Here is an 11,688-nt window from a genome sequence, read left to right on the forward strand (position 1 = left end):
ATGGCAGTTTAATGCCTACGAAAATGACCGGTTTGGACTACAACAAGCTTCTTCCCGGGTTAGTGACATCATAAACCCTTTGCTATTAACATAAACACTGCCCCCGGGATCACACAACAAAGTGGGCGAGGCCATGTGGCACAGCATAATGGAAGTGGAAGAGTTGTTTACACTGAACGCGAGCTGCGCGACGCGTCAAAAGATAATAAAACCCTTTATAATCTGTGATATTTTCTACACTGGATGCGGCGCTGAAGACAGCTTCCAGAATCTACACGAGTTCAATGCTGGATTTGCACAAAGGCTTTTACTGAAAGATGAAGCAGTTCCCACTTTAAAAGCAGAAGCTGCTGTTTATTTGCTTCAAACTTTAAGTACATTTTATTGTTTGTACATGTCTTTTAAACGTATAGTTCTGTTGCTATTTTTAATGCATCAAGGACATATACAAAGAGCAACTCGTTTTTGCTAGCCAGTTAGCTAAATTCTAGTGCAACAAACACCAACATACTTCTATGTTCATAGACAAACACTTGTTCATGCTATAAATTAAACGATACCTTTACAAAAATGCGACTACTCAGTCATGTATTCGGCTACAGTAAAGCTTTAATCAGGATAAAACCGTACATTGAAAGCTATCAAACAGCAGTGACAGCATCTAAACACTTTGACACAAATACAAAATGAAATACCATTCATAAACGTCCTTTAAAAGATGCGATTGCAGAGGTTCTGCTTTATCCTCTTCATCTGGGTCTGATTCGGCTCAATTTGATACAGCAATATAGACACTATTATTATTACATTTCCTCTGAAGCACCAACTATGAATAGTAAGGGGCGTGGCGTTTCCGGACGCTTCAGCGAATCATGATACACTGGGCCAGCTACCAACCTGCTAACCAATCTGAGCACACTGCGTATGTCCGAGGGAGTGGCTTCATAGAACCAGGAAGTCAAACGAGCCGTTCATATGACAGTGGAAACAGAGGTGTAGAATAAAGGCAAAATATATGAAAAATACAGCGTTTTTAAAAAAACGTAGCATTAAGACATGTTAAACTGTGCCCCCAAAACACAATCAAGCATAGAAAAAAAAACCCTCTGAACCACCCCTTTAAAACTTATATAATTTTCAGTTTTTTTCAGAAAATGAGTGCTGGTTTCACTAGATAAGACCCTTCTCTCTCATCTGGGATCATTTTGAACAATTTGAAGCTGCAGTGAAACTAATTTTGACCTTCAGCTGTTTGGTGCCCATTCAAGTCTACTATAAGGAGAAAAATCCTGGAATGTTTTCATCAAAAACCTTAATTTCTTTTTGACTGAAGAAAGAAAGACATGAACATCTTGGATGACACGGGGGTGAGTAAATTATCAGGAAAAGTTTATTTAAAAGTGAACTTTAAGGACGTAGTCTGGCATCAATTTTAGACAGATTCCACACTCAATACATTCCATTTGTCTTTAAGGCCACAAGCATTGAAAATCATGCTGAATACAGATACTGTACATTTTAACAAACAACATCTATTAGTTATTACATGATTCTCAAGGTGTTTCCTGTCTGTAAATCTCATTCCACACTGAAGACATATAAAACAGTTCATACATGAATCCTCATGTATTACTCAAGGGTTTCTTTACATTTGAAACTCTTTCCACCTTAACCACATACAAACGGCTTCTCTCGTGTGTGAATTCTCATGTGGTTTTGTAAGCTTCCTTTTAGGTTGAAACTCTTTCCACACTGTTGGCAGGTAAAGGGCTTCTCTCCGGTGTGAATTCTCATGTGCACTTTAAGGTTCCCTTCTCTAATGAAACTCTTTCCACACTGTTGGCAGGTAAAGGGCTTCTCTCTTGTGTGAATTATCATGTGCCTGTTAAAGCCTCCTTTTTGGGTGAAACTTTTACCACACTGTTGGCAGGTAAAGGGCTTCTCTCCGGTGTGAATTCTCATGTGGTAATCAAGCCTTCCTTTTCGGGTAAAACTTTTTCCACACTGTTGGCAGGTGAAAAGGCTCTCTCTAGTGTGAATTCTCATGTGGCACTTAAGACTTTCTTTTAGGGTGAATCTTTTTCCACACTGCTGGCAGGTGAAAGGCTTCTCTCCAGTGTGAACTACCATGTGACAATTAAGACTTCCTTTTTGAGTGAAACTTTTTCCACACTGTTGGCAGGTGAAATGCCTCTCTCCAGTGTGAACAACCAAGTGGTCTACAAAGTGTCCTTTATGATAAAAAATCTTTCCGCAGTGAGGACACGTGTAAAACTTATCAATGTGAATTTCCATGTGCCTGTTAAGGCTTGCCTTTCGGGTGAAACTTTTTCCACACTTTTGGCAGGTGAAAAAGTTCTCTTTAGTGTGAATTCTCATGTGGTAATTAAGAGTTTCTTTTCGGGTGAAACGTTTTCCACACTGTTGGCAGGTGAAAGGCTTTTCTCCAGTGTGAACTACCTTGTGTTTATTAAGACTTCTTTTTTGAGTGAAACTTTTTCCACACTGTTGGCAGGTGAAAGGCTTTTCAGTGTGAATTTCTGTTTGCCTGTTAAAGCTTGTGTTTCTGATTCCACACTGTTTGCAGCTGAAATGACTGTTAGCCCCTGACTTTTGAGCCATTTTTTGTGAGGAAGCGTTTTCAGTCTGTGAGCAACTACAAGGTTTTTCTTCAGTAATGAAATCATGATTATTTTGATATTTCTCTTCCATTTCATTCAGTACTTCACTCTCCTCTTTCAGTGCCATCAGGTCTAAGGTGAAGAAAGAGGAAAAGAGTTAACCCCAGTTCAACGGCACAAAGAAACAGACATCCGAACATTTAAACATGTAAAGCATCAAAACCAACTTAACCATGAAAACCATCTTATAACACTAAACTACCAAAATAAATGTCTGATGTAATCTGAGAAAAATTCTCAAAATTGCTCACTTTAATTGCTTTAGGACGTCTCAAAACTGTCAAACTGGTGGTAAAACCCTTAATTAAAAAAATAAAAAAATAAATAAAATTTGACCCAGGAGATAATTGTATTATTGTAAACTGATTAATTGTAGATTAATCTTCCATTTACTATATCTTCTAAGGATTAAGATTAAAAAAAAAAGAAAAAGAAAAAAAAAAAAACTTTTCCAGCTCAATCATCATACCAAAAACTCATCACGCAGTTATTCTATGCATTTATTTATTAGGCAGAATATGTTTGTTATAACTTTGGAATGACCCAACATGATGGTCCAAACATCACTTACAGTTGGCGTTACAACACTCACAGATGCTAGCAAAAAAACACAGAACAAAACAAGATAAAAACAAAACAATGATATAAAAATAACCAACATACAGAAAATCAGTGTCTTCTGAACCATGTTCAATTTTCAACAGTATTTGTGAAGAATTCAGGATTTAAGCCCAATCATTGCATAAAAACTTTGTTGAAGTTACAAATGACCTGCTTTTACCATCTGATTGTGTATCAAAGCAAAATAATGACAAATGTCTTTGAAACTAGGGATGTCACAAGAACCAATATTTCGGTATCTTGTCAGTATCAACATTTTAAAATCCTGACCGTACTTGTTTTTCTACAGTAACCAAGTATCAATGGTACCAAACATTTATGCACTGTAACATGTAGGTTGAACCCAAACAGATTATATTATCTTGCTATCAAAGAATGCCTCACTGAGCAATCAGATTTGATCAAAAATATCTTAATTTGTGTTCCGAAGATGGACTTACAAGTGTGGAACGACATGAGGGTGACAGAATTTTCATTTTTGGGCAAACTAATCTTTTAATCCTTTTTATGCATAGAAGTCTGCAATATGTATTATCTATGATGATACTGTAATTATTATTTTAATGACGTGCAAGCTGAACTGATGTATGCCCAATTGATGTATCCCCAAAAATCAGGATACATCGGAATTTTTGCCCTTATTAATTATTGTTTTATATTTATATCCTATGATGTAGTTATATTGAATAAAAAAATTAAACCACAGCAGAACCGAATCTCTGAGCAACTCAAAGTTTAATAAAGACAGTTACTTGCTTTGTTCCTGAATGAATTGGCCGTTGGAAAAGTCTCACGGAATGGCCGTGCAAAGCTATGGAAAAGTGGGAGTGTAGAGAGTGGGAAAAGGAACGAAAACTATCCCAGTGAAGGCACCGACACAACAGCCAGTAGCTACGTTTCCATCCAAAGCTGCTTATTTAACTTATGCACAAATTTTGAATATAGCATAAAACATTTTGAATAAAGCCCCATTTCCTTCCTTCGAAGAGAACAAAAAGGAATACTTCTTTTTATGCACATTTTTAGAATTTATGCGCATCTTGCCGTTTCCATCCATTTTCCATTTTTTTATGCGATAACCCAAAATGTGCATAAAAATAGGTGGATGGAAACATAGCTAGTGTCACAGATCCTCAACAAAACCATTTCCATACTGGCGTGATGAATCCAATCTTCAACCAGATGGATCTGGATTAAATATTTTGACTGTTGCGAACCCTAATCGGACTTGTGACCTGTAACACTGGACTGAATCATAATCATGCACTGTTCATGTTGGCCAGAGGAGAACTGGCCCCCCCGACCAGTGTTCTCAAGTCCGCCATTTTCCCGCGGAATTGGGCTACTTTTACACTGTTGCCGCGGGTTGTTTTTCATGTCCGTAGGTTGAATCGATCCAAAATAACATGATATTTAGTCCCTGGAATGCAAATTTTACTAGGGGAGCACCACCAAAAAAGCGAATTTTATCCCCCCACGATCAGGCTTGCTTTGGGCTAGTTTTAAGTAGCAATTAGGGTGGGTTTTGTTCTGAAAACCAGGCAACCCTGCCCCCAACTGAGCCTGGTTTCTCCCAAGTTTTTTTCTCCATTTTTGTCGCCTTTTGGCTTGGTTAGTTGGGGACACTTGATATTCAACTATGTTTTTGATCTGCCTGCGTTGACACCATGAACTGGACGATGCATTGACACTGAACTGGACGATGACCTGTTTTCTCCAGAGCTGCTAATTCAGAGATGAATTAACTAAATTAATAACTTATGATTTTTACAACGGAATGAATCAATGCTGAACTTACTTAAGCTGGAAATAAAGGGGACTTGACTTAAAAACAACCAATAAAACACAGATCTGAAACACATGAATATTACAATATGACCACGGAGAATTATTATTCTAATTTAATTTAATCAGAATGTTACAATTTGACATTAAATGTGATCTAACAAGTTCTTAAATTATATAGGTAAAAATCCCATTGGAAATCAGTTTAGGTTGGCAAATATTGCCCTTTGATAAAAATGTTGATTTCTGTTACTGCTTGTGAACTGACCACTACAGAATATGAATGTCTTGCTGTCCACAACAGGCTTAAACCAGTCATGGTACTAGCACAAAAACACACTCTGCAAAATGTCTTGTTATTGTCATTAACAAAATCGATATTTTTTTTGTCAATATTGCACACCCCCTAATGTACAGCATTATTTTTATTTCTCCAGGTCTAGACTTTAGTAATGTGCAGCAACCATATAAAAATCACAAACAATTTCCATGTTTTATCAAATAAATTTCCTGTTATCATCTATGGAAAGCACACTATCTTTCCCCTGCTCTCTCTCTCCCCGACAAACACAGCAGCTGGATTTCTTACTAGAACCAGAAAGTATGACCATATAACCAATAAACTGCATATTATACTGTCCTAAAACATGGGCGAGGAGTGCTATGTCGACCATCTTAGTGCATCCCCCATCTACAACTTTTTAAAAGTTGTATATTTATTATGTATTTTGATGTGCTTAATTCAAATATGACAATTATAACAACTGATTGGCCAATGTATATTGTGAAGATTTATAGGACTGCCTCCCGTCCTGTTTAGCGAACACTTTCAGCAATCAGTTATAAATAATAATAATAATAATAAAATCATCTCGTCATTGTCCAGCAATAGTCTTCAAGCACTGGTGGGCTCCATTTGAAGTTATCTGCACTGTTAACACAAGTTTGAGGCATGATTGACATGTAAATCAACCAGTCACGGTTTGTTATTCAGCATGTTTAGGGGAGTGGAACTTTAAAGTCGATGTCCATACAATAACAAACCGGCGTGTAAAACTCTCGGACGTATTTTAAAGTGTTTACGCCCATGAACCTCGCTTCCTTCTCAAACTTTTGAAAATCAAGTGTTATTTTTAGGGGTGACCCTGAATAGTCGACGATTCGAATCTTCGATTGTAGGAGCCTGATTCAACTACCAATCTCACAGTCGAATCGTCACAGAGATGTTATGAGAGAGATATGGGGGCGCTCAATATCTGATTTTACATAGACATACCGGTTCTTTCCCAATAGGTTAATATACAGCCTATTATGTTAATACTATAAATAAAAATGTGAAAAGAAAGAAGCTTTTAATAAATATTTTTTAATGCGCGTGAATAAATCCAACCTGTGACCGATTTAAGTTTCACTTCCATGATCCATGACCGGCAGATGAGCATCTTTACGGCAGGGATTAAATCTTTAACAAAGTCTTGGATAAAGTGTACAATTGGATGCACTTTGAAATGGTAAAAGATGATCAAAAAAACGTATGATGCAAGTTGTGCCAACAGCTCATGTCCTAGAACTCAACAACGACAAACACTGCGGCGCGCTTCTGCCGGCCAACGAGCTGACTATAGCGCGCTATTTGAAAAGACTCAAACGGATCGCGTGAAAGACTGGATTTTTCTCTCTCAATCAGGTAGGGTAGCTTGATTTTTGGATGCTGTGAATGTTTAGCTAAAAAGACTGCCACTCCAGTTTAGCGTTTATTGCCTCTGCAGTTAAAAAGACAAGTTGACAATTCTAGCTTTACTTTCGTTATTTTAATAATTTCTTTAATTTTAATTTATTTATTGATCACTCTGGGTTATCTAATTTAACTATTTGTGGCTTGTGTTTTGAATATATGTTCCCCTGCACTTCAGGCATTTTGCAGTTTGAATTGATCATTTCATTATTTTAAATAGGCTATTTTCATTTATTAGAACGGTATATTCTGTTCTAATTCAATTCTGTAAATTAATGTTTAATAAAAAAAAATTATATATTTTTTTAATTAAATTTTTTTTTTTTTTTTTTTTTTTGGTGCATCAATGTTGCGCTGTAGATTAGTTAAAGCTTGCATAGGCAATTTAGCCGATGTAATTTGATTTGCCGACATGAAATGTATATCTATCTGCAGTGTGGCCTTTCTGCAGTTATAACATATTTATATATATATATATATATATATATATATATATATATATATATATATATATATATATATATATATATTATTTTAAAGTTTATTGATCCAAAATGTTCTTATTCATTTTCTTCTATATCTTTGAGAGTGTTCTGTACATCGTGGCTGTGAATGTTTATCCACATTGCCTTTCATTTGTTTAAAAAAGATAAAATCGAAAATTGTCAGTTTCGTCTATCACTTGACAGGCAGTTTGGTCGGTTTATTAGAAAGACGTTTCTCTGTGCTGTGTGTGAAAGAAAATAAAAGTTGTCTTAAGCCGCGGGTAGACTATAGCGAGGCCTTACTTCATTTTCCGTGTCCCGCTCCATCTCATACACAGTTCAGTGCGCAAACCTTTCAAAGTCTGTGCGCACTCTCTAGCGGACTGCTGTTTTTCTAGTGAACCCCCCCTCCATGTTTCTGTTAGGCCCTCTTCACCATTCCTGATTTCTAACACACACTCACAGCATTCAGCCAGATTGTGGCTGTCAGGGCAGAAACAAAAGCTGCTGTTCTCCGTATGTTTTCCGTTATCTCTGGTCCCATTCATATATAAATTAATTATTTTGTTCATTAGATCAAAGTTCTGAAAAAGCCTTACATTTTCCCACCCGCAGTCCCTCCCCTCAAAGAAATCAGGACAGAAGTGGTTGAAACACCAGTATGTATCTCCCTCATCCGCTTGTGATCCAATCGACCAAAACACATCTTAATACCAGGTGGAAATATACTGTTGCATAATTAAGTGAAAGATTAATGTTTTCATTGTTTTTAATTCAGAAGTTGATTTTGGGTTTAATTTTACAGAAAATAATGTTGTCTGAAATATTTTTCCATTTTTATGTCACAATAACGAACACCAAATAACCAGGATCTTCTCAGGTTGAAGGCAGCATAGTATTTATCTGGTCAGGTGATCAACATGTCTGACCCGCTCCATGTCAAATAAAAACACTTTAATTTATTAGGATATTCTTCACAAATATCACTCATTTCTGTAGAGCTGGACTGAGTTCAGTTTTGAGAATGAAACCAACCTGTTTGTTCCTCAGTTTCTTCTTGTTTCACACTGAATGTTTCTTCAATCTTTATGTCTTCAATCTCCTCTTTAATAATAACATCCATCTTTAGTCGCTTCACCAGGAGTTTTTCTGTGTTTGAGATGAGAATAATTAACAGAAAGAAAAATAAATCCAAACTAAATCTCTGGGTGTGTCTTGTAATTATGATTTATATTTTGTATTAAATTATTCGTAGGCTATATGACATTTAATAGAGTACATTTTCATGAAAACATTTGCAGTTGGTTTGTTTTTCTCGTTTTAAGCAGAAGGTGACATCAGCGTACAGCGATTCAAATCACTGAATCATTTTACAAAGCAATTGATTCAACTGACTCGCAGATTCAAAAAGTTTCTCTCATCACTTCTTTCCAGTAAATGAATTCATGTTTACGATAAACTGATTCACGTTAAACAGCGAAATGAGACGCACATTTACTCATAGTTGAGATTTACTCCCAAAAATGACGCTTTAATGTTAAATAGACCATTGCAACGTTTCAAGAGTAACTCTTCATATCTTGAAAAACATTTAATTGACTCAACAGTATGCACTGATTTAAACACTTTAAAGACGTAAAAACACAAACCTTTCTCCATCTGAATCACAACAGATGCTGAAGCGCGGCGCAGTCTTATGACGTCACACCATCAGACCAAAATAAAAGTCCCTTTGACTATCTATCTATCTATCTATCTATCTATCTATCTATCTATCTATCTATCTATCTATCCCCAATAAAATATTAGGAACTTGTGTAATTTTGTTTAATAGGCAAAACTATAATGTTCAGATGTAGGAACCATTCATACCAGATATTAGAGTATTAATATGCAAATAGCTACAAATGTAAAAATACACATTAAAGACAGTGTATTACTAAATAAAGTATCATGAGTCATTTAGATATAAGACATTTTAATTCAAATAATGATAAGGTGCTTCTCCACCTCCTCATTTGTTGCTTTCAACTCCCCTGATCTTACATTTCCCAGAAGTTTTGACAGGTATTTGAAAGGGTTCTTGGTGAAATCTGTCCTCTGTCCTTCTTCCCCACATCTCCTGCCAAGGCTGTTTCCAGCACCTCATACACTTTGTGATAAAACCTCTCCCACTGCTTCTTTGCCATTGCAGTGGGCCACGTCCTGTCCAGGTCATCTAATGTCCTGATGTATCTTCAGAACCCTCTCATTTTTACATATCCTTCAACATACAGACCCAGGATAATTCACTAAGCTGTTCCATGGTCAGTTGTCCATCATGAGTGGTCCTAACAATGATCTGTCCTGTAGAGCACTCATCCTCCCCTGCTCTCACTCGACCTGGGGCTATCTTGTAATGTACCTTTCCATAGCGATTATCAATGAGTTCCTCCTCGCAAAGGTTGTGAACAAACATTATTATGTGATGTTTTTTTAAAGGAGCAGTTAAAGGAACTACAAGAAAGTTACAATAATGGATGAACTGGATGATGTTTAAGTATCGACTTTGATATGTAGGTCACGTTTAGGTGTTATAAAGCTACGTGTTACTGTATTGTTCTGAACATAAGACAACCCTGTTTATAAGATGAACCCTTGGAAAAAGGCTTTTTGAGGACCATATTGTGTCTTCTATGGGCGGAGGGGCAATCGCTGGGCAATACTTGCTGCTTCAAAGCGGCTGCTTCGAAGAAAGTAACAGGCAAGTGTGTCAGTACATAGCCGAAATAAGAAACGAGGAGCCTAGCTGGTGGGTATGTTCCAGCTCTCTGGCAATATCCAGTGCCACTTTATCAGTCCTGGGGGGCACACACATTTTACACATATTTGGCGCTCCCTATTTTTGCGGATGTATTATTGACATGTAAAGTGTTGACAAAGTGTAGCCTAATTTTTCAGATGTTTTCCAAAAAGGAGGAAAAAACACATATATTGTCAACTTAGTGAATCAGTGAGTATGACAGTGATCTCAAACATTTTTACATGGACAAGAGATAAAGTAACAAGAAGCAAAACTTGACCTGTCAAAGTTAAATGCTAGTAAATGTATTAGCTGAAATTGATTATAGTTAAAGGTTTATTAATAATTGGGTTGTCTTTATAAATGCCAACATTGATGAGGCCTTTCTCCACACCCTCAGTCATGATGATTTTAGAGATCTTTTTCCTGGGCCGGAACATTCTCTCAGGGGGAAACGAGTGTGGGCTCTTAGTATCCCAGAGGTAACTGTTACCTACTTTGTTAAATAACACCCAGAACAAGACGTGTTGTTTCTAATTGGCTCTGTTGTTTAAGTATTGTAAATAGTATTTTTTTCATTTTTTAGAATGAGAATCCCACTTTACCAGACAAAGCTGGCCATAATGAAACAAGAACTGTGTCTGCATTTTGAGGAATGCCTCCAACCAGGAATCCACTCCATCTGGAAAGAAAAGCCCAAAGAAGACCCTGCAAAGAGCAGGAATGCGTCACGTCCAAAGAGCCGAGACGCTGGTTGGCGAGGAACACATCACCAGCATGATTTCCATTTTGAGAGCAAGCCAGCAAGGAGAGAAGGTCTGGTACCCTCTCAAGCATGAAGTCACTGCAATGACTAGAAGAATAGTGGCGTATTATCCCATGCTAAAAGATAAAGACAAAACTTTGATGACTGGATCGCCGGAGAAGATGACTAAAGACTGAAAAAAGGATTACACGGGTGAGTTTCACAAAGGTAGGTAGTCAGTTTAGTAGTTCTTGGTAGGAATGATGAGACCAGACAAAAGGTGCATTGACTTGTGAGCTTAAACAGAAAGGTGCTGATGAGGGTAATCGCAGACAGATGTGGTGATTGTGGAGTGTGAGCAGGTGTGAGCCAGGAGAGATTCTGGGAAATGTAGTATGCTGAGGTGACTGGACTGGTAGATGGAGATCGTGACAATTTTATATTCTAGATACATTATTATCCAAATTATTTTGATTTTTATAATGCAAAAATTTGCTTCCCTTTAAACTAGATTCACCTTTAAATGTTTAATAATTGTTGATTTTCAAAGCACTAAGCAGGTACCATCCAAAACATTCTAGTTTTCTTTAACGTGAGGACAAATGTAAACCTGTTAAAAAAAAAAAGACAAACCTGTTAAATTCTGCATGCACCACATATGCAGATTCCAACATGATGTATCGTTAATTTGCCCAAAATTATTTTATTTAACACAATAAAATTTTTCTTTAAAAGAAGTTAAAGAAAAATTAAATTAGATTTTTAAATGTCATCTAAATAAAATTCTAAAAATAAATCTGGCCTTCATTAAAAATCTTTTCATAAATGTCAACAAAAAAATAAAGAATTCTAAC

The 11,688-nt window shown here is 36.6% G+C and overlaps 1 protein-coding gene across 1 annotated transcript; it reads right to left on the reverse strand.

Moving 5' to 3' along the window:
• Positions 1 to 1,370: 1,370 nt before the first annotated feature.
• On the reverse strand, positions 1,371 to 9,028 carry LOC125245837 (gastrula zinc finger protein XlCGF57.1-like). Its single transcript, XM_048156622.1, has 3 exons — positions 8,957 to 9,028; positions 8,343 to 8,456; positions 1,371 to 2,753 (listed from the first exon to the last, which is right to left on the reverse strand). Exons 1-3 carry the CDS (start codon positions 8,964 to 8,966, stop codon positions 1,669 to 1,671), a joined length of 1,209 nt encoding a protein of 402 aa, XP_048012579.1. The 5' UTR covers positions 8,967 to 9,028; the 3' UTR covers positions 1,371 to 1,668.
• Positions 9,029 to 11,688: the final 2,660 nt, after the last annotated feature.

Source organism: Megalobrama amblycephala, linkage group LG14 (assembly GCF_018812025.1).
Source record: "Megalobrama amblycephala isolate DHTTF-2021 linkage group LG14, ASM1881202v1, whole genome shotgun sequence".
Lineage (NCBI taxonomy): Eukaryota > Metazoa > Chordata > Actinopteri > Cypriniformes > Xenocyprididae > Megalobrama > Megalobrama amblycephala.